This window comes from Alosa sapidissima, chromosome 5 (assembly GCF_018492685.1).
Source record: "Alosa sapidissima isolate fAloSap1 chromosome 5, fAloSap1.pri, whole genome shotgun sequence".
Lineage (NCBI taxonomy): Eukaryota > Metazoa > Chordata > Actinopteri > Clupeiformes > Clupeidae > Alosa > Alosa sapidissima.
The window spans coordinates 11,774,545-11,798,736 of NC_055961.1; the positions used below are offsets into that span (position 1 = coordinate 11,774,545).

Sequence of the window (24,192 nt, forward strand, 5' to 3'; positions counted from 1 at the left end):
TATTAAAATTTGGAGAAATAGAGAGAGGGATAGAGAAAATGAGGGAAAGTGAAGAAAAAGAAGTGAAAGAAAGTTGGGATGAGAAGTGAGCTAATCAGTTGAATGGAGAGGGACACGGAGAAGAGGTTCCATTGAAGTTGCTGCAGGCAATCAGTGAGAGAGCACAGGTGCAGTTGATTGCATTCTAATTCCTTAATAGCCTATTATGATGTCATAAAGCCAATGTTAAGTCTATGGGAATTTTAAGTTTAGTTTTTATTTAATATCTCAAAAAGTAAAAGTCGTAGAAATATGAAAAGTCATAGAACGGAATTTGGTTCAAGAGCTACGTGTCAAAGTTTGAACCAAGTTTCTACGATAAGCGGTTCGAGTCAAATTAGGGCCTGGAAGAATAATAATAATAGAGAACTAGAAAAGCATTTCCTGAAGGAAATACAGTGCATGCAAAGTTGCTGGGTTGGTTGCTAGGGTAATTATAGTGGTTGCTATGCTATAAAGTGGTTGCTAGGCTGTTGCTAGGGTAATTATAGTGGTTGCTATGCTATAAAGGTGGTTGCTAGGTTGTTGCTAGGGTATTTAAGGTGGTTGCTAGGCTGTTGCTAGGATAATGATAGTGGTTGCTATGCTATAAAAGTGGTTGCTAGGTTGTTGCTAGGGTACTTAAGGTGGTTGCCAGGCTGTTGCTAGGGTAATTTTAGTGGTTGCTATGCTTTAAAAGTGGTTGCTAGGTTGTTGCTAGGATATTTAAGGTGGTTGCTAGGCTGTTGCTAGGATAATGATAGTGGTTGCTATGCTATAAAAGTGGTTGCTAGGTTGTTGCTAGGGTCATTATAGTGGTTACCATGCTTTATAATGTGTAAATAGTAAAAAAAAAAAGTAAGAATAGTTAAAAGTTATTGAAATTGGGAGAAATAGAGAGAGGGATAGAGAAAATGAGGGAAAGTGAAGAAAAGGAAGTGAAAGAAAGTTGGGATTAGAAGTGAGCTATTCAGTTGAATGGAGAGGGACACAGAGAAGAGGTTCCATTCAAGTTGCTGCAGGCAATCAGTGAGAGAGCACAGGTGCAGTTGATTGCATTCTATTTCCTTAATAGCCTATTATGATGTCATAAAGCCATGTTAAGTCTATGGAGAATTTTAAAGTTTAGTTTTTATTTAATATCTCAAAAAGTAAAAGTCGTAGAAATATGAAGTCATAGAACGAAAATTTGCAGCAAGAGCTGCGTGTCGAAGTTTGAACCAAGTTTCTACGATAAGCGGTTCAAGCCAAATTAGGGCCTGGAAGAATAATAATAAGTCGGAAGAAGCCCGTGGAATAACAATACAGTGCATTTGCATGCACTGTAAATATAGCTGCAAGCAGCAATGAGGGGGCCAAGCAGTATAGGCCGGAGTAGCCACGGTGACAAGATAGAACTCAGCAGACACCCGGGATCAACAGGACTGAAACAGGGCTGAGTATTGCCACCGCCTCCGCCAGCCAGCCCCCCCCCACCTAATCACCCCAGCCCGTCCCACCCCGTCCTGCCCTTGCACGCACGCATTAGAATTAACTGGATGGAACATGTTGTCATCAGTTTCAAATCAAAAAATAAAAGATTTATAAGCAACTACACATCAAAATGCAATATTGCTAATTGCAGCACCCCCTACAGGTCAAAGGTCACCAAATGTTTTGAGCGTCCTCCTAATGGGGTCATGAATATAAGTAGTAAGTTTGGTTATGATACATGGCAGGGTTGCTGAGATATGAGCTCACTTCCTGTTTGGCGGCTTCGCCACCAATTTCGATTGGCTGTTATGGGCGAATGCTTTTGTCAATTGTTCCAGAGAGCAATATATTGATAGGTTATGGTCTGAAGATGGTCTGTGCCAATGTTGGTGAAGATCAGATGAAATTTGCGACCTGTGATAACTTTTTGATGTTTTTGATTAAATCTAACATGGCGGCCGAATCAATTACGATGACATCACAAGTTGGCCTGGGTCGGTCTAAGGACCTCCATCAGTTTCACCAGACACCACTAGTACATTTTAATTCTAAGCACAAGAGCAGCTACAGGCCAAAAGGCATGTTTCTTAATTACAGCGCCCCCTAGAGTTCAAAGGTCACCAGATTCCATGAGCGTTCCCCTGATTGCGTCCTGAGTCCATGCATCAAGTTTGGCTTTGATACATGCAAGGGTTGCTGAGATATGAGCTCACTTCCTGTTTGGCGGCTTCGCCACCAATTTCGATTGGCTGTTACGGGCGAATGCTTCTGTCAATTGTTCCAGAAAGCAGTGCACTGATAACGCAAGGACTGAAGATGGTCTCTGCCAATTTTGGTGGGGATCCGCTGAAATTTGTGACCTGTGAAAATTTGTACGTGTTTTGATTAAATCCAATATGGCGGCCGAATCAATTACGATGACATCACAAGTTGGCTTGGGTCGGCCTAAGGACCTCCAACAGTATTACCAGACACCACTAGTCCATTTTAATTCTAAGCACAAGAGCAGCTACAGGCCAAAAGGCATGTTTCTTAATTACAGCACCCCCTAGAGGTCAAAGGTCACCAGATTTCTTGAGCGTCCCCCTGATTGGGTCCTGTGTCCATGGACTAAGTTTGGTTATGATAGATGAATGGGTTGCTGAGATATGAGCTCACTTTCTGTTTGGCGGCTTTGCCGCAAATTTCGATTGGCTGTTACGCGCGAACGGTTTTAGTTCCGAAGACAAAAAGCAATGCATTAATGAGGCATGGTCTGTAGATGATATCTGTGTAGTTTGGTGTCGATCGGACAAAATATGTGACCTCTGACAAAGTCCTTTGATGAAATCCAAAATGGCGGAAAATCCATCATGGCGGAAAATGACGTCATAGGGTGCGTTGAACTCGGCTTGGTCCAAGGATTCCAACGATATCTAATTTTTGACAATCGGGCATACGGGTGAAAAGTTACGTGCGTGAACGCACGTCCAACTTTGGCCTGTTGGTGGCGCTAGAGCGCTCGAAGTGCCAACATGAAACTTGGTGAAATTAATCATGGCACTGTCCCTAATCGGTGTGCCAAATTTCACAACTTTTCACCAGACGGTTCTGTGGGCTGCCATAGACTTCCATGGCAGAAGAAAGATGATGCGTAAATATAGCTGCAAGCAGCAATGAGGGGGCCAAGCAGAATTGGCCAGAGTAGCTACGGTGACAAGATTAAACTCAGCAGATACCCACCATCAACACTTTCAACAAGTTTCACATCAAAACAGAATTGATTTTGTAGGGCTGAAACAGGGCTGAGTATCGCCACTGCTTCCGCCAGTCAGCCCCTGACCTAATCACCCCTGCCCGTCCCACCCCATCCTGCCCCGCCCCGCCCTTGCACGCACACATTAGAATGAACTGGATGGAACATGTTGTCATCAGTTTCACATCCAAAAATAAAAGATCGATAAAACACATCAGCAACTACAAGATCAAAATGCAATATTGCTAATTGCAGCACCCCCTACAGGTCAAAGGTCAACACATTTTTTGAGCGTCCTCCTAATGGGGTCATGAATCTATGTAGTAAGTTTGGTTATGATACATGGCAGGGTTGCTGAGATATGAGCTCACTTCCTGTTTGGCGGCTTCGCTGCAAATTTCGATTGGCTATTACAGCCGAATGCTTCTGTCAATTGTTCCAGAAAGCAATGCAATGATAAGGCATGGTCTGAAGATGGTCTCTGCCAATTTTGGTGAGGATCCGCTGAAATTTGTGACCTGCGAAAACTTGTACGTGTTTTTGATTAAATCCAATATGGCGGCCGAATCAATTACGATGACCTCACAAGTTGTCTTGGGTCGGCCTAAGGACCTCCAACAGTATTAGCAGACACTGCGTTTTAATTCTAAGCACAACAGCAGCTACAGGCCAAAAGGCATGTTTCTTAATTACAGCGCCCCCTAGAGGTCAAAGGTCACCAGATTTCTTGAGCGTCCCCCTGATGGGGTCCTTAGTCCATGGACTAAGTTTGGTTATGATAGATGCGGCTTTGCCGCAAAATTCGATTGGCTGTTATGCGCGAACGGTTTTAGTTCTGAAGACAAAAAGCAGTGCATTAATGAGGCATGGTCTGTAGATGATATCTTTGAAGTTTGGTATCGATCGGACAAAATTTGTGAACTGTGAAGACTTTTAAATGTTTTTGATGAAATCCAATATGGCGGAAATTGACATAGGAAATTGACATTGTCATAGGGTGCGTTGAACTCGGCTTGGTCCAAGGATTCCAACGATACCTAATTTTCGACAATCGGCCATACAGGTCAAAAGTTACGTGCGTGAACGCACATCCAACTTTGGCCTGTTGGTGACGCTAGAGCGCTTAAGTTGCCGACATGAAACTTGGTGACATTAATCATGGGACTCAGCCTAATTAGTGTGCCAAATTTCACTTTTCACCAGACGGTTCTATGGGCTGCCATAGACTTCAATGGTAGAGGAATAATAAATATAGCTGCAAGCAGCAATGCGGGGGCCAAGCAGTGCGCTATAGCAGGAATGGCATTGCCATGCCATGAGCAAGCACTCACAGCAAGTTTGATTGCCATTGGATAAAGAATGGCTGAGAAATAAGCTTATTTACTTTGTTACAGCGCCCCTAGAGGCCAAATTACACCAATGTCCTTGTGCGCTCTCACAATCAGCTACCATGTCCCTCTACCAAGTTTGGACTTCATACACCAAAGTGTTGCTGAGATGTGAGCTCACTTTCTTTATTACAGCACCCTTAGAGGTCAAATGAGACCACTTTCCTTGCATGTCCTCACAATCAGCTAATATGTCCATGTATCAAGTTAGGACTTCATACAACGAAGCGTTGCTGAGATATGAGCCCACTTCTTGTATTACAGCGCCCCCTATAGAGGCCAAATGATGCCAATTTCCTACTGTGTCCTCACAATGAGGTACCAAGTCCCTGTACCAAGTTTGGACTTCATACATCAAAGCGTTGCTAAGATAGGAGCTCACTTCCAGTATTGCAGCGCCCCCTATAGAGGCCAAATGATTCCAATTTCCTAGTGCGTCATCATAATCAGGTAACAGGTCCTTATACCAAGTTTGGACTTTTTACTCCGAAGCGTTGCTGAGATACAAGCTCACTTCCTGTATTACAGCGCCCCCTATAGAGGCCACATGATGCCAATTTCGTAGTGCGTCCTCACAATCAGATACCAAGTCCCTGTACCAAGTTTGGACTTCATACATTAACCCTTTACCCGCCAAAGTCGCAAAATTGCGACAAACAACGTCACTGATTAAAACAGATGATAGATCCATGTACGGTGACATCTCATTTGTACTCTCCACCACTAGTTGGCAGACACCCAGAGCTTCGATTCAAGCTCAACCTTTTTTTTCAAAATGTTCAGGAAGCACAGGAGAAACACGCGAGAAACACACGAAGAAGGCGTGCATTTCCTCCATAACGCGGAAGCGATGCGGGCCATAGTTTTGCACAAATTGAAGCAGAAATACACCAAATGTTGAAAAAAACAATTCACGTCTCGGGTCTTTTATTCATCTATTCTGATTCTAAAGGATAAAATCTGCATTTTGGAGGATATGATCGATCGTCTATTGGCAGTGATAGTCACGGAGCGTCTGTGAATGGGTGCGTATTGGCGTCTTTGCGACAGTGTTCACTAAGCATACCAGGCTTATTTCGACCCTCTGCCCAACATAGCTGTAGGTGCCAGTGGTAATAGTGATGATAAGTGTCCGTAATGGACGTGGTATTACACGCCATTACACACGAGAAACACATAAGAAGACGTGCATTTCCTCCATAACACGGAAGCAATGCGGGCCATAGTTTTGCACAAATTGAAGCAGAAATACACCAAATGTTGAAGAAAAAGTTAACGTGATGAAGTCTTGGGTCTGTTATTTACCTTGTCTGATTCTGAAGGAGAATATCTGCCTTTTGGAGAATATGAGCGATCGTCTAGTCACGCTGCGTCAGTGAATGGAGGTGCGTCTTTGCGTCTTTCCGACAGTGTTCACTAAGCATACCATACTTATGTCGACCCTCTGCCCAACGTAGCTGAAGGTGCCAGTGGTAAAGGTGACGATAGTGTCCGTAATGGACGTAGTAAAGACAGCAGGGGTAGTAAAAATAGGGCTCTGAAGAACTACGAAGTCACCCGCGTTAGGAACTGATTTGACCAGGCTACTTTATTGTATAGTAGAATAAGGTTTGTGGTTGTAGTAATAGTTTACTATTGTTGGTTTACATGTGACTGCTTTCCTGTTCAGGTGTTATGTGGGTGAAATGACAAAAAAGTAAGCAAAACTGCTCAAATATAATGTTCAACATCCAGTATTACTGAAATGTGCATAATTCGAGGTGGTTGTCATCCAGTGACGTCATAATATGCAAATTAGATGTGTACATTTACCCCCTTCATAAACTTTTGTTCATACTCAATGATTTTCACATTTACAGTAGGACTTTATCTCTGACCAGTTTCAAGCCATGGCCTTTTGAAATTTTGATGTAAAAATCGAATGATGTTTTTTTTTAAAACCTGGCGCCTAAAGGGTTAAAGCATAGCCGAGATGTTAGCCCACTTCCTGTAAGGCGGCATTGTCGCCATGTGTGATTGGCTGTCACGGACAAATAAACTTGAAATTAAAAAATCTGACAAGTATCGTTTGTGCGGCTCGGTCTGAAGATCATCTCCGCCAAGTTTTGTGAAAATCGGATGAAATTTGTAACCGCTGAAACTTTTCGTAGTGTTTGGACCAAATCCAATATGGCGGAGGTCCAATATGGCGGAAAGTGATGGGATAGGGGTCGATGAACTCGGGATGTTCCAAGGATTAAGACGCTACCTCAATTGTGAAAATGACAATTAAATGATCAGTTATTGGATATTTTGTTTAGCCAGTTCTTTAAAAAAAAACATTGGGGCGAGAGTAGTCTGAATTGGGTTCTGGAAGTTTCTTCAAGCTCATCCATTGCACTCATATGCCAGCCGTGAGTGTTTCCAAGCCTGTGAGCTCGTATCCATCAGGAGTGCATGTATCTTGCACAAGCTGACTTCTCCTACGACTGCAGCTCATTGTGGCCCAGGTGTCTGTGCACTCACTCTCCTTAGTCAGGAGATGCTCTGCTTGAGCATTCATTGGCTCTTGTCTCAGACCTTCCCCAAGGTGCAGGATGGAGTGACAAAGCACTCTGCTAGTGACCTCTTCAATGAGCTTCTCCCCACAGAAACAAAGCATAGAGGCGAGAGGGTTTAATATCCTCTATTATGCTACAGGGTTCACATTCATGGTGAAACTACTCAAGTCTATATTTGCCACAGCTGAAATTTTATTTGGAAATGACTTTGGCTGTAATCAAGTGTGTTGTTAAATTGATATTGTGCAAACATTTCAAAGGTAATATTATGATGAAGAAACGTAATATTACGATGAAGAAACATACTTAAAATAACAAAAAAAATGAAAGTGGGCGGGTAATATGTAAATTAGGATGGGTAGGACATCTTCAAACATATTTGTCACAAAGAATATCTGTCAGTGAGGTCATATTCATCGGATAATATATCATGGTCATCTGTCAAAACGTAAATCTCGACCCAAAATGTTATATCTACTTTGTGGTATACATCGTAGCATCTAGAGAATTTCTGCATGAACAGTTTTGGAGACTTTCAGTTTGACTTGAACCTTGGATATTTTTTGCATCTGTGAGTGATTTCAAATCGGCCCAATTGAATTTCATCCGAATTGTAGATAAGCACAATATTGATTTCTGAATTAAATGATCAGTTATTGGATATTTTGTTTAGCCAGTTCTTTAAAAAAAAAACATTGGGGCGAGAGTAGTCTGAATTGGGTTCTGGAAGTTTCTTCAAGCTCATCCATTGCACTCATATGCCAGCCGTGAGTGTTTCCAAGCCTGTGAGCGCGTATCCATCAGGAGTGCATGTATCTTGCACAAGCTGACTTCTCCTACGACTGCAGCTCATTGTGGCCCAGGTGTCTGTGCACTCACTCTCCTTAGTCAGGAGATGCTCTGCTTGAGCATTCATTGGCTCTTGTCTCAGACCTTCCCCAAGGTGCAGGATGGAGTGACAAAGCACTCTGCTAGTGACCTCTTCAATGAGCTTCTCCCCACAGAAACAAAGCATAGAGGCGAGAGGGTTTAATATCCTCTATTATGCTACAGGGTTCACATTCATGGTGAAACTACTCAAGTCTATATTTGCCACAGCTGAAATTTTATTTGGAAATGACTTTGGCTGTAATCAAGTGTGTTGTTAAATTGATATTGTGCAAACATTTCAAAGGTAATATTATGATGAAGAAACGTAATATTACGATGAAGAAACATACTTAAAATAACAAAAAAAATGAAAGTGGGCGGGTAATATGTAAATTAGGATGGGTAGGACATCTTCAAACATATTTGTCACAAAGAATATCTGTCAGTGAGGTCATATTCATCGGATAATATATCATGGTCATCTGTCAAAACGTAAATCTCGACCCAAAATGTTATATCTACTTTGTGGTATACATCGTAGCATCTAGAGAATTTCTGCATGAACAGTTTTGGAGACTTTCAGTTTGACTTGAACCTTGGATATTTTTTGCATCTGTGAGTGATTTCAAATCGGCCCAATTGAATTTCATCCGAATTGTAGATAAGCACAATATTGATTTCTGAATTAAATGATCAGTTATTGGATATTTTGTTTAGCCAGTTCTTTAAAAAAAAAACATTGGGGCGAGAGTAGTCTGAATTGGGTTCTGGAAGTTTCTTCAAGCTCATCCATTGCACTCATATGCCAGCCGTGAGTGTTTCCAAGCCTGTGAGCGCGTATCCATCAGGAGTGCATGTATCTTGCACAAGCTGACTTCTCCTACGACTGCAGCTCATTGTGGCCCAGGTGTCTGTGCACTCACTCTCCTTAGTCAGGAGATGCTCTGCTTGAGCATTCATTGGCTCTTGTCTCAGACCTTCCCCAAGGTGCAGGATGGAGTGACAAAGCACTCTGCTAGTGACCTCTTCAATGAGCTTCTCCCCACAGAAACAAAGCATAGAGGCGAGAGGGTTTAATATCCTCTATTATGCTACAGGGTTCACATTCATGGTGAAACTACTCAAGTCTATATTTGCCACAGCTGAAATTTTATTTGGAAATGACTTTGGCTGTAATCAAGTGTGTTGTTAAATTGATATTGTGCAAACATTTCAAAGGTAATATTATGATGAAGAAACGTAATATTACGATGAAGAAACATACTTAAAATAACAAAAAAAATGAAAGTGGGCGGGTAATATGTAAATTAGGATGGGTAGGACATCTTCAAACATATTTGTCACAAAGAATATCTGTCAGTGAGGTCATATTCATCGGATAATATATCATGGTCATCTGTCAAAACGTAAATCTCGACCCAAAATGTTATATCTACTTTGTGGTATACATCGTAGCATCTAGAGAATTTCTGCATGAACAGTTTTGGAGACTTTCAGTTTGACTTGAACCTTGGATATTTTTTGCATCTGTGAGTGATTTCAAATCGGCCCAATTGAATTTCATCCGAATTGTAGATAAGCACAATATTGATTTCTGAATTAAATGATCAGTTATTGGATATTTTGTTTAGCCAGTTCTTTAAAAAAAAAACATTGGGGCGAGAGTAGTCTGAATTGGGTTCTGGAAGTTTCTTCAAGCTCATCCATTGCACTCATATGCCAGCCGTGAGTGTTTCCAAGCCTGTGAGCGCGTATCCATCAGGAGTGCATGTATCTTGCACAAGCTGACTTCTCCTACGACTGCAGCTCATTGTGGCCCAGGTGTCTGTGCACTCACTCTCCTTAGTCAGGAGATGCTCTGCTTGAGCATTCATTGGCTCTTGTCTCAGACCTTCCCCAAGGTGCAGGATGGAGTGACAAAGCACTCTGCTAGTGACCTCTTCAATGAGCTTCTCCCCACAGAAACAAAGCATAGAGGCGAGAGGGTTTAATATCCTCTATTATGCTACAGGGTTCACATTCATGGTGAAACTACTCAAGTCTATATTTGCCACAGCTGAAATTTTATTTGGAAATGACTTTGGCTGTAATCAAGTGTGTTGTTAAATTGATATTGTGCAAACATTTCAAAGGTAATATTATGATGAAGAAACGTAATATTACGATGAAGAAACATACTTAAAATAACAAAAAAAATGAAAGTGGGCGGGTAATATGTAAATTAGGATGGGTAGGACATCTTCAAACATATTTGTCACAAAGAATATCTGTCAGTGAGGTCATATTCATCGGATAATATATCATGGTCATCTGTCAAAACGTAAATCTCGAACCAAAATGTTATATCTACTTTGTGGTATACATCGTAGCATCTAGAGCATTTCTGCATGAACAGTTTTGGAGACTTTCAGTTTGACTTGAACCTTGGATATTTTCACATAAAGCATCTGTGATTGATTTCAAATCGGCCAATGGAATTTGATCCGAATTGTAGATAAGCACAATATTGATTTCTGAATTAAATGATCGGTTATTGGATGTTTTGATTAGCCAGTGCTGAAAATGTGGATATTTTGTTTAGCCAGTTCCTTAAAAAACACTGGGGTGAGAGTAGTCTGAATTGGGTTCTGGAATTCTCTTCAAGCTCATCCATTGCACTCATATGCCAGCCGTGAGTGTTTCCAAGCCAATGAGGTCGTATCCATCAGGTGTGCATGTATCTTGCACAAGCTGACTTCTCCTACGACTGCAGCTCATTGTGGCCCAGGTGAAATTTTATTCGGAAATTACTTTGGCTGTAATCAAGTGTGTTGTTAAATAAATATTGTGCAAACATTTCAAAGGTAATATTATGATGAAGAAACTTAATATTACGATGAAGAAACATACTTAAAACTAGAAAATGTAATGCCAAAGGAATTACAATAGTGGATGGAAAGCTGCTGGCTTAATGTTGGTAGGGAGATTCCTGGAAAAAAAACACTGCATCACTTAATCTTTGAGTTCATACAAACCCTCGTACCAAAAAACCTTGTATGTCAAAGCGTTCTTGAGATATAACACTCAAGGTGTTTTTCACATTGACATTTGACCTCCAACATCATTTCACTTCATCTTTGACTCCATACAAACACTCATACCAAATTTCAGGCATGTATGTCAAGGCATTTTTGAGATATCACGCTCAGAGTATTCATGGACTTGACCTTTGACCTCCAACATCAACTCACTTAATCTATGAGTCCATACAAACACTTGTACCAAATTTGAAGCATATGCGTCAAGCCGTTCTGGAGATATAATGCACTAAGAATGAGATATGGCTGTGACTTTTATTTTGACAGACGGGAAACACTTAAACAGGATCTGTAGTTTAAAAGAGCGCCAGATTGTATGCATTAGAAGCTAAGACAGTTGAAATCACAGGTGACACCTGTGCCAGTGTTGTAATTAGCCCGCCAACTTCTCTGGGAGCTTAACGAGTGCAGCTGGTTTTAGGCCATTATGACATCACAGCCATACAAGTCTATGGGGGGAAAATTAGCTTTTTGCCATTTTTAATCCTCTATTTCTCAAAAACTATACATTTTTAGGAAAATCTGAAAAAGTAACTCTCGTCCAACTCCAGACCTACAAAACGGTTATTTCAACATGTCTGTACGTTAAGCAGTTAGAGTCGCATTCATTCTTGAAAAGGTAAAAAGAAAAAAGGTTATAATAATAACTAGAAAAGCATTTCCTGAAGGAAATACAGTGCATGCAAAGTTGTTGCTGGGTTGGTTGCTAGGGTAATTATAGTGGTTCCTATGCTATAAAGTGGTTGCTAGGCTGTTGCTAGGGTAATTATAGTGGTTGCTATGCTATACAAGTGGTTGCTTGGTGGTTCCTAGGTTGTTGCTAGTGTAGTTAAGGTGGTTGCTTGGCTGTTGCTAAGGTAATTATAGTGGTTGCTATGCTATAAAAGTGGTTGCTAAGTTGTTGCTAGGGTACTTAAGGCGGTTGCTAGGTTTTTGCTAGGGTACTTAAGTGGTTGCTAGGCTGTTGCTAGGATAATGAAAGTGGTTGCTATGCTATAAAAGTGGTTGCTAGGTTGTTGTTAGGGTACTTAAGGTGGTTGCTAGGCTGTTGCTAGGGTAATTTTAGTGGTTGCTATGCTATAAAAGGTTGTTGCTAGGGTCATTATAGTGCTATAAAATGTGTAAATAGTAAAAGTAAGAATAGTTCAAAGTTATTGAAATTGGGAAAAATAGAGAGATAGATAGAGAAAGTGAGAGAAAGTAAAGAAAAGAAAGTGTAAGAAAGTTGGGATGAGAAGTGAGCTATTCAGTTGAATGGAGAGGGACACAGAGAAGAGGTTCCATTGAAGTTGCTGCAGGCAATCAGTGAGAGAGCACAGGTGCAGTTGATTGCATTCTATTTCCTTAAGGCGAGACACGGCAGGTGAATACATCGTTTTTTCATGCACTGGTCAAATTCGAGATTTTGGGCTAATTTGCTACCTTAGCATGTATTCTTTCACACTACTACAACAACAAAGCCCGATTTACACATTTTGGTGTTTATTTTAATACATTTTGTCTACTCGCGCCTGTATATTTCTCCTAAATTCACCAAAAGTTAGTCTTCTAACGTTTCATGCTGTACCGCGACCGTGATACAAAACATAACATGTGTAGTACCGTTGGAAAGCTCTGTTTTTCCTGCATGACGTTGTGCTATCCAAATATGGACACTTCCTTCGTAACTGCAACCAATCGCGAAAGTTCAAAGGCGAGTCTAGGCTGAGAACGGAATCACTTGGCTGTGTTCCAAGGCTGTTTTCTCAAATTGAGTTTTTCTTATTTTCCAGTAGAAACATCTCAGCTTATGTAGCACCTATGTACACCAAACTTTCCAGTTATACACTTAGCAGTATTCTGAAGATATTTACAGAGGGATTTGTTAATAAATCATTCCTGGCCTGATTTATGTGACATTTTAATCAAAAATATATGGCGATTTTTTAAGGCTATGGACAGTATATTCTGATTTCCTAGGTAATGAAAGCAGATATCCTGAAATCCCTCTGTAATTTTATTTTCATCTTGTATGAAAACAAAATGAAAAAATAATTTTGTACCTGGCTTTTATCATATGTTCAGATCTATCTACCGAAAATATATGCAAATTTGTGCATATTTAATGAGATAATGCCTAATTTGCATAATTAAACATTCAAATTTCAAAAACTTGTAATACATTTTTTGTTCATACTTGTGTAAGTAATCAACTGAGGAAGTTTCATGGTGATGTCTATTATTTAAAAATTTTACCCTATTCACCTGTAGTGTCTTGCCTTAATAGCCTATTATGATGTCATAAAGCCATGTTAAGTCTATGGAGAATTTTAAAGTTTAGTTTTTATTTAATATCTCAAAAAGTAAAAGTCGTAGAAATATGAAAAGTCATAGAACGAAAATTTGCAGCAAGAGCTATGTGTCGAAGTTTGAACCAAGTTTCTACGATAAGCGGTTCAAGCCAAATTAGGGCCTAGAAGAATAATAATAACTAGAAAAGCATTTCCTGAAGGAAATACAGTGCATGAAAATGCAAAAATATTATGTAAAATATCATACCTATACCTCATAAACTATATTGGTTACTAGGTAGATGAGGTTTAATATAGTTGGAATGACTGAACAGTTAAATAGGTGGATAGTTTAAATGGTTAAATTATTTAGGTAGATAGTTGACGATAACTGACAGTTGGAATGGCTCTAATGTTTACTAGCAGTTATGCTAACTATGTTAACAAAGATAATAATGCTAACCAAGTTACTTAACTTAGTTAATTTAGCTAATGTTTTCTAGCATTTTTTTTTAATGTTAATAATGCTGTTAACTATGTTATCAATGTTAACTATGTGACTTAGCTAACTTAGCTAATCATTTATAGCAGTTATGCTAAAATATTAAGAATGCTAACTATGTTAACCATGTTACTTAGCTAATGTTTACTAATAGTTTTGTCAAAAATGATAACTATGCTAACTAGCATGCTAACTATGCTAACCACGTGACTTAGCTAACTTAGCTTATCATTTTTAGTAGTTATGCTAACTAGCATGCTAACCATGTGACTTAGCTAACTTAGCTAATCATTTTTAGTAGTTATGCTAACTAGCATGCTAACTATGTTAACCATGTGACTTAGCTAACCTAGCTAATCATTTTTAGCAGTTATGCTAATGAGCATGCTAACCATGTTACTTTGCTAAAAATGCTAACCATGCTAACTAGCTACAGTGGGTAGGAGTCATAGTTGATGACAAGTAACAGTTACAATGGCTGAACAGTTAAAAAGTTCAGTAGTTTAAAGGGTTAAATTGTTTAACAGTGAAATACTGTAGTGAAGACTTTTATTTTGAAACAGTTTTTGGGAGAGGAAGCAGTTGAACAGGATGTGTAGTCTTAATAGAGCCAGTTTGTATGCTTAAAGCCTGAGACTGGCAGTTGATCCAGGTGGCCTGAACACCTGCCATAGGATTCTAATTGCTTAACGGCCGTATTGTGATGTCATAATCAATTTGATAGTTTTTAATTAATAGTTTAAAAAGTATAGAAGTTTCAAAGTTGAAAAATACAAAGCCCACATGTCCTAAGTAAGACCTACGCAACGCAGTTTGAATGAAGTTTCTACGTTAAATGGTTGAAGCTGCATTAAATGCGTTAGAAGAAGAATAATCAGAAGAAAAAGCCTTGGAATAACAGTACAGTGCATTTTCATGCACTGTAATAATAACTAGAAAAACATTTCCTGAAGGAAATAGAGTGCATGAAAATGCAAAAATATGATGTAAAATATCATACAACAAACTATATTGGTTGCTAGGTAGATGAGGTTTATTATAGTTAATTAGGTGAATGGTTTAAATGTTAAATTATTTAGGTAGATAGTTGACGATGCTAACCATGTGACTTAGCTAACTTAGCTTATCATTTTTAGTAGTTATGCTAACTAGCATGCTAACATATTAACCATGTGACTTAGCTAACCTAGCTAATCATTTTTAGTAGTTATGCTAACTAGCATGCTGACACGCTAACTATGTTAACCCTTTCGTGCCCGTGCCTTATTTCTTGAGTATATTACATACCATCAATGGGATATACATACTATTGTAATCAGAAGGATCAGTTCTATCAAATGATGTAAAATACCTAGGGTAATGTTGATATAGTAATGAACAGACTTTGAAAATCCTCTCCAGATATATACCGAAATTCGTTAAAATTTCATTTCATTCACATAAAAAATCATTTTCATCATATTTCTATACAAGATAGAGAAAATATAGAGTGTATGACATGTTCAGCAAGTTGTGGGCTATTTAACAAAAAAGACTGAATTGGAATATCATTAACCTTTCAAACAATTTAGTGATCAGTGTAAAAAAATGCAGGAAACGGGATTTAGAATGTTGAAAGAATTCACATTCTCTTTCTCACCAAAAACATAAAAGTATGCATAAAAACTAATAATGAAGTCAGACACAATGGTTTAGATTTATTTGGTCCATAAGAATAAACCATTTATTTGTATATAAGCAAATGCTACAGTCAATAATAATGTTATAAAAAAAACATGTACCTTACCAATAATACGGGAAGTAAGTATACTGTATAGTTATTGAAGATCATTTTGAATAGAGACATAAAATACATTTGATTCAACAGATACAACTTCCTTATATAAATCAGTATAATATGAAAATTATATACATCTATAAAATGTATTATTACTTATGAAAAGCTAGGAATACAATCAACTTCAACATCACTCAAAAATCAATGTGTCCTAAAACATTTGAAAGTGGATTACATAGAACAAGCCTGTTGAGAATAAACACATGTATACACAAACTCACACACACACACACACACACACAAAGAGGAGGATAGGGAAAGGTGGGGTGGGGATCCTGAAGGTTGAACACAGAAGACCTATGACTCATAACGAAACGCATCCCCTCCTGTAGAATGCCAAATCTGACAGCAATTTTGTTTACCAAAAAACGAAGTCACCTACTGCTACACTCCGGGCCATACAAGCTACTAGTGTTATTATGTATTATTTTTTATAACAAAGCCAACCATTTTTCTTTGGCTCCTGCTGTACAGGAATATGTACTTGATGAAAAGACGACAGATTAGAAGTTGGAGCAGCTGAAGGCGAGGCTGAAATTTTGACGGAAATGCCTGCCAGCTTTTGGTCAACGCTCCCTGATCCCTTCAGAGACTTGGTTCCCCAGTAGCAATGGATATTAGGGAAGGAAGTGAAGCCCCATGCCAATGATCAATCCTAGAAAACTGTGAAAGTCTTCTGGAGTCTCTTCGTCCCATGCCCCTGCACTGTGTGTTTGCATACGACGGCCTACTAAGCACAACCTCCCACCCGTTCCGGTTGATAAAGCCACATATGCCTGGGACAACAACATATAAAAAACTACATAACAAGTCTATTTCACAGTGTTTTAGTGGCAGTCTACACCACCCTATGCACGCCACCTAAATCTATACCTTCTTCCTCCATCCTCACATGGTCTTCAACATTGTGAGCGCAAGCTCATCAGCAGTCAGCTACCTCTTCAGGCCTGCAGCGAGGTCTGTGTAGGTCTTTTCATCCTCCATCTGAAACAACAGTAAAATCATACAAATGTAATACCTTTATTAATTTACAAAATAAAATCAAAACTACAGATGTATGTGTGTGTGCACATACATACACCAGAAGAGGTAGCCTTGAAACTATTGAAGCATTCTGAGTAACTCAAATATTCAGAAGTATGAAAAGTCATTTTATTACACATGGGTTTAGCTGCCCTAAATCTGATTGCCTGGCTGGCATCAAGATAAAGACAGATTACATTTCACCTAGTAACTAACTGCTGAAAATGCAATAATGACATTTCTGACATAATATGTGATTTCACATCATGTTTTCTATAACTACATATTGAGAGGACTAGAAAAGCTATCAAGTCATGTCATTTTAGAAAATGTTGAGACAAGCACGTCTGATGTTTGTCATTTAGAAGTTAGCAAGCTAAATCAGTTCACTACAAACTGCCTAGCGAGGTAACAACTCGAGGACAGGCAATAAGTTAATTAGCACTACATTTCTAACAGAATATGTGATTTCACATCTTGTTTTCTACAACTACATATTGAGAGGAGAACAAATATCACTCAACTTATTTCATGTAGAGAACCGACGCAAACAAACGCAGCGCCCATTGATTTATCCAGCTTTGATGTGCTAACGTTATACTGACTTGCCAATAATGCTTACCTAACAAGCTAATTGGTACTAGAAAACAAACTTACTTACAGGTTATATACTAACAGGTTTTTAAATGAAATTGTCAAATGAAAATAACTGACATCAAAAGCAAACAAGAGTACTGCAAGTATTTTCATGCACTGTAATAAGAATCAGAAGAATAAGAAGCCTAGCAAGAACAGTACAGTGCATTTTCATGCACTGTAATGATGATATTGTTCATACAGCTACTTTGTAATGTTATCAGAGTGCATGAAAATGCACTCTACTGTTATCCGAATTATTCTTATTATATGTTATTATTATTATTCCGCTGACGCTTTTTGTGCGTTTAATGCAACTTCAGCCGTTTAACATAGAAACTTCATTCAAACTGCGTTGCGTAGGTCTTACTTAGGTGACTTCAGCTGTTATTTTCAACTTTTTAATTATACTTTTTAAACTATTAATTAAAAACTACTAAAATTTCCCCATAGACTTAACATTAGATTATGACATCACAATAGAGCAATTAGAATCCTATGCCAGGTGTTCAGCCCACCTGCAGCATCTGTCTCTGGCTTTAAGCATACAATATGGCTGTATTAAGACTACAGATCCTGTTCAACTGCTTCCTGTACCCACAACTGTTTCAAATTAAAAGTCCCTTTAAACTATCCAACTTTTTAACTGTTCAACTGTTATCAACTGTTCAACTGTTGTAACTGTTTGTCAACTATGACTCCCATCAACTGTATCCTCTGCCTTCAACTGTTTCAAAATAAAAGTCCTCACTAGCTACTTAGCTAGTTAGCATCATTAGCATTTTAGCATAACTACTAAAAATGATTAGCTAAGTTAGCTGAGTCACATGGTTAGCATGGTTAACATAGTTAGCATGTTAGCATAGTTAGCATTTTAAGTAAAACTGCTACAAATGATTAGCTAAGTAACGTGGTTAGCATAGTTAACTTTTTTTTTTTTAAATTGCTAGAAAACATGAGCTAAGTAAGCTAAGCAACTTGGTCAGAATAATTAGCTTTGTTAGCATAACTACTAGCAAACATTAGAGCCATTCCAACTGTCAGTTATCGTCAACTATCTACCTATATAGAGCCTTTAAACTATTTGTCTATCAACACGCATTAAACTATCAGTCTGTCAACAACTTTTAAACTATCTATATTTAACTTTTAAACTTTCAACATTCATTAAACTATCTGTCTATTAACAACTGTTTAACTATCTACATTCAACTTTTAAACTGTCTACTTCTAAACTATCAACTTTTATTAAGCTATGCTATGTCTGTCCTAGCTTCATTTTCATGCACTCGTAATTCCCCGGAATTGCATTCTCTAGTTATAATGTCATTAATAATGTAATAATATAATGATGCCTTAGTTATTTACTAAATAGTGCACTATAGACCCTTTCAACAATAACAACAAAAACAATGCTTGAACGTTCTATTTGGGCCCCAATCTACTTCCTCTGCATTAAGATAACATATGGAATGTTAAAAAGGAAGTCTTGTAGGGCCAACTATGATGCTGATAATGGAACTCTCTTGAAAGGGTCCATAGTGAAACCGTGAAGATTTCAAACGCAGCATGGCGGTTGGGCAGTTGTGTGTCAGAGGGTGTAGATGGTGGCCATGTTTGATGACATGTTGCCTCTTGCCTCTCTGCAGCCTCATCTTCTGACCTTGCCCCACGATCCCACAGCGCGTTGGGGCCCACCCCAGCCCTTGCATGCCAGTACGGCACCTGGCCAACGGAAGCTGCTAGCCCCCATACCCCCTGCATCCCCCCACCACCAGCTGCAGCGGTCTGTGAGGTCTACGCTGAGACCCCTGAGCGCTCAGCAGAAGGAGCGCCAGGCTCGCAAGGGACTCCTGCAGGAGGTCCTGGAACTCGCTGAGGAGATCAAACTTGCCAGTCTCAATGATGCCAAGACCTCGGACCAGACAGGCTGCTCTGTGGGCAGCCTCAGTCCTGTGGATCGCAGGACCCCGCCGGCGCCCCGTACTCTGCCCTTCCTCAATTCGCCCATTGCCCCTGCTATCCCCACCCCCCCAAAGACAACCAGTGAAAGACCGTTCCAGAGTAAGCTACCCCGCCTCAAGAAGACGATATCACTCAATGTGGTCACTGCTGTGACAGGTGAGTAGTCTCTCTTATACTCTCTCTCTCTTTCTCTCACACACTCACACACAGAATATATTGGCTCAGTCTTTATTAGCCTAATTAAATATCAGTCCAGTTATCAATACAAATAACATAGTTGTTTGCCAAGGCAAATGTAGACAGGATTTCAAACAAACATATTTGACCTTTGACCTCCCAGAGCAAAAGTCTGTTGAGTCTCTGGCAGGGAGGCAGGAAGAAACGAGGGAGCATAAGGAGGTGAAGAAGAGGAAAGTGACTGAGGCGAGGCATACAAGCAAGACCCAGCCGGCCAAGAATCTGCCAGAGTTGGCCAAACTGCGCCCACTGTCCTGTCCCGAGCAGGCCCTCCTGCAGGCCTTTACGGTGCTCAGCGACGATGACTGGTGGGAGTATAGCTTAAATAGTCTAGGCTGATATATTAACAAATGAAAGGCTTTTTGCCAAGATAGGCTAAGCTGTTACACTATCCAGACAAATCGTAGGCTTTTAGCTAAGATAGATTAGACTATGCTAAGATATTGATGTTAAAAGAACAGCATGCCTTTAGAGTAGATAGTCTAGGCTATGTTAACACATAGGATTTACATGGCAAGAGTTGGTAAGTAGCTGGAGATAGAATACTTGAACCAAGTCCATGTATTACCATGTTCCTCTGATGTGAGTGTGTTGTTGGTGCTGCTGCAGGGGGAAGAAGATCGAGGCCCTGATCTCCATCAGGTCTCTGGCTCAGCACCACGCCAACGTGCTGCTGCCCAGGCTGCATGATGTTTGTCTGGCCGTCAATCAAGAGGTGAGAGGCTCTCTGCTGGAAAACATTCTGGAGCACATGTTGTATCTTTTGTCTTGTTTCAAACTAGGCAATATCTATTGAAATGCCTTAATGATGCTACCAAAGAAATGATGTTAACTTTGTCAGTATTCTATACAAGTCAAAGCGGTGCAAGCTGTCATTCTAATTCCCTCCTCCCAACCAGGTGAAGAACCTGCGCTCAGTGGTGTCCCATGCTGCCATGGTGACGCTGGCCCACCTGTTTGCTCACCTGGGGCAGGACATGGATGCGGAGGCCGAGGGCGCAGCCCGGACACTGCTGCCGAAGGCTGGAGAGTCCAGCAGCTTCATGAAGGACATGGATCTGGCCCTGGGGTACATGGTGTATAACACCAACCCCATCCGCAGCATGAACGCTCTCATCAACGGAGGGCTCAGGTTAGGGGCAGAGAGAAAAAGAGAGCAGGGTTGTACTGGTTAATTGCTTTCTAGTGCTTCTCAACTTTCTCTGTGTTACCTGGCTATGTAGTTGTCTGTATCAGTTGTTACCAGTGTTGGGAGTAATGCATTAAAAAAGTAATGTAATTACAGTAATGCATTGCTTTTTGCTGTAATGCAGTAATGTAAGGCATTACCAATACAATTTCAGCAATATTTTACTCGGTACAATTCTCAGTAACTGAAGTTACTTTGCTTTTTAATCCAAAATTGAGAAATGCTCAATTGGCACCAGAGAAGATTATCCAAGAATTAAAAAAAAGTCATCTATGCTGGTCCTGGAATTTGATTGCATTGTTTAGATGACTGTAGAAAGGGAATTTGAGTTATCTCTGCCATTCATGCAACAGATCTAACATGGTTAGGCTATACTTCTCATTTCAAGCAGTGAGAATAGCCATTATTCTCAAACTATTTGCATTAAGTCTACACCACTGTAAGTGGAAGGAAAGGCAACTAGCAATGATGAGAACCATTTAAAGTCAACATACAATTTCACCATGGCTATATTTTACTATATTAAGTTGTGAGTGACCTTTGGCCTTTGGGGCCTACATTGTCCCATGAGCCATAACTGCAACCGTTATATTGTTCTTTTGTTAGCCTTAAGCCTAGCTCAGTCATTATGCCATACCACATCACCTCCTGCCGTGTAATGAGCTGCATTGAACACATGAAGATCTATTGAGAACACCAAATCCATATTTCCTGTTATTTTGGTGAAAGTAATGTAAACGTAGTGTAATGCCTTACAATTCAAAGACAGTAATATTGTAATGTAACAAATTACTTTGAGATGACAGTAACAAGTAATAAATAATGCATTACGCTTTTGAAGTAACTTGCCCAACACTGGTTGTTACTCACCTAGTTTGTCTGTCGTTTCTGTGTCTCAGCTGTTTCTCCTGGTTCTGTCTCCTTGTCTCCCCTGGATCTCTGGCTTATCCATTCTCCTGGTGTGACTCATTGGTTCTCTGCTTCTTCTTAGTCACAAACATACAGCCGTGAGGAAGAGCACTGCACGGCACCTGGAGAAAGTGACGGAGGTCATAGGGGCAGCTCGTCTCCTGTCCGGCAAAAACGACCTGACTGCCCGCTTCATCCATACTGCCAGCTGCTTGGCCCTTGACAACGCACTGGAAGTCAGGTCGGGAGCCCTATTTCTCTATGTTTCCTTATCATTTACTTATTGGCTCTGTATAAAAGTGTCAGTTCAATTCATAAAAGTAAATGTTTCTAAATTAGCCAATCAGCAACAGTTTCTGTTCTATTATGAGGTATCCAAAAGTCATCTCATGTCATACAGCAATACTGAATGTAATTATCTGTCAGTGCATGGCATTGAAATAGTGTGTTTACAGCTAAAATATAGTGAAGAATTTGGGATTTAATATTCACTTTCCAGTAGTGTCCACAAAAGTTATAGCCTGGCTGACACCTGACTGATTATCAAATCTCCATTGACACAGCTTTCCTGTAAACAAATGTTTTATATTTAGTTGTTAACTCAATTCCAAAGTCTCTGAGAATCTGCTGAGCAAATTCAAACATAGATTTGGCAGGGTTCACCTAGACTACATAAGTTACATTACATATATGAGATATGAGATCTTTTAGGAGGGCCAGAGGCAATGACAAACATGCCATTTTTCCAATTATAAGTCAGTGTACCATCAAAATGATGTTAAAGCCATAATACTTATATGCTTATACATCATAAACTAATGAGTCAGTGAATCAATAGGTGCTGATGTATTTTGTGTCTGAAACAGGAATCAGGCCCGTAACATTCTGTCTGTAGTGGCCTCCCATCCCGACCTCATCAAGATGGTGGAAAGGTTCGCCCCTCTGAGTGATCAAATCCGCATGAAGGACTTTATTAACAAATGCCAGAAAAGGTGGACTGGAAACATCACCGGACACCATAAACACTAAACACTTTTACTTTACATTTATTTATCAAAGTGACTAGCTATTCAGTATTGTTTAATCTGTGAACATACAGTGTAAATTGTCTTGGTAATGTGCTGTTTTTTTCCCCGGCAGACCTTTGCGTTGAAGTGGACATCAGAGCCAGGGCGAGACCGCACCCACGGGGTCACAGACACACACACAACACCACCATGTGTGACAAAACACACACACACACACACAGGGCAGTGCTGCAGAGATACGCAAATGCACATCCGTTTCCCACATAAAATAAAGAAACAAAAATGAAAAAATGTGTTTGTCTGCGCTGATTCAACTTTATAAAACTTTCAAAACAATAAACAGTAATGAACACTCATTTTGATAACCTGAAAATCAAGTGCAAAGAGGTCGAACCAAAATGTTTATTATTTTTAATAGCCAACATACTCGTGGTGACAAGAAAGCAAAGTCCTTGAAGTCATTGGTTAAGAAACAACCCAGCTTTGATGATGTTTTAGCATTATCAGTTGGAAACAGTAAATTATTTACATTTTCTTGAAAAAGATTTACGGGAAACATAAGTTAGATTGCTTTCCCTCCTACTTTCCACACCAAATCTTATTTCTCACTGGAAATGCCTATATGAATTTTCAGGGGAATTTCACCTTTAGGAGGACCCTGCGGAACCTAACAACACTGCTGCCTTATGAATAAGCAGAAGCTTGCATTTTCTAAAGCCACCACCTGACGATCTTCTCTTATTCTCTTCCCCCTCTCTCTCTCTCCTCCCCTTACATGGTCAAGTGTCTCTAGCTAAAACAAGTGCTAGCTTGCTAACAACAATCATGAGAATGATAGCAATGTAGTTTGCACTGTAAACAACTGTGAGAATTTAAAGGGGTGTATCATTCATGGATAACACCTTTTGTTAACAGCTTATTGTACTTTCCTAATCAGATATACTTTGAAACACTTTGAATAACATAAGCAGGCTTAAGGTCAAAATGTAAGCACTGTGTAGCAATCTGCCCCCCCCCCCCCCCCTTACATGGTCAATTGGTGTCTCTAGCTAAAACAAGTGCTAGCTTGCTAACAACAAGCATGAGGATGATAGTAGTTTGTGCTGTAAACAACTGTGAGAATTTCAAGGGGGGTATCATTCATGGATAACACCTTTTGTAAACAGCTTATTGTACTTTCCTAATCAGACATACTTTGAAACACTTTGAATAACATTAGGTATCTAGCCCAATATGTTTGTGTGCATAATAACGCTAAGCTAATGTTACATTGGATATATAATTGCCTTTCTTCCTGTCACTGCATTCCTAGCATCAACATGGTTGGTTGATTAACGTTATTTGGGATTGTATCCCTTTCCATTAGTGTTTTATGGCGCTTTCAGTCATACTGTACATAGCTGTTTACAGTAGGTTAACCTCCTACCAGCCATTTACTGTTAGTGTTCTGCCATAGCCTAACTTAGCTAGCCTACTACATGTTTCCATTGTGATC

The 24,192-nt window shown here is 39.7% G+C and overlaps 1 protein-coding gene across 3 annotated transcripts in view; it reads left to right on the top strand.

Moving 5' to 3' along the window:
• Positions 1 to 22,988, top strand: part of LOC121708454 (TOG array regulator of axonemal microtubules protein 1-like) — a 47,720-nt gene extending 24,732 nt beyond the window's left edge. For 2 of the 3 annotated variants that reach the window (XM_042091113.1, XM_042091114.1), the window contains exons 3-9: positions 19,019 to 19,490; positions 19,675 to 19,879; positions 20,181 to 20,286; positions 20,471 to 20,703; positions 21,752 to 21,910; positions 22,536 to 22,661; positions 22,810 to 22,988. In XM_042091113.1, coding sequence (XP_041947047.1) covers positions 19,019 to 19,490; positions 19,675 to 19,879; positions 20,181 to 20,286; positions 20,471 to 20,703; positions 21,752 to 21,910; positions 22,536 to 22,661; positions 22,810 to 22,822 — 1,314 coding nt within the window. In that variant the 3' untranslated portion in view covers positions 22,823 to 22,988. Of the gene's footprint in view, positions 1 to 19,018; positions 19,491 to 19,674; positions 19,880 to 20,180; positions 20,287 to 20,470; positions 20,704 to 21,659; positions 21,911 to 22,535; positions 22,662 to 22,809 lie in introns of those variants that run through there. The other variant, XM_042091115.1, reaches the window with a different exon arrangement.
• Positions 22,989 to 24,192: the final 1,204 nt, after the last annotated feature.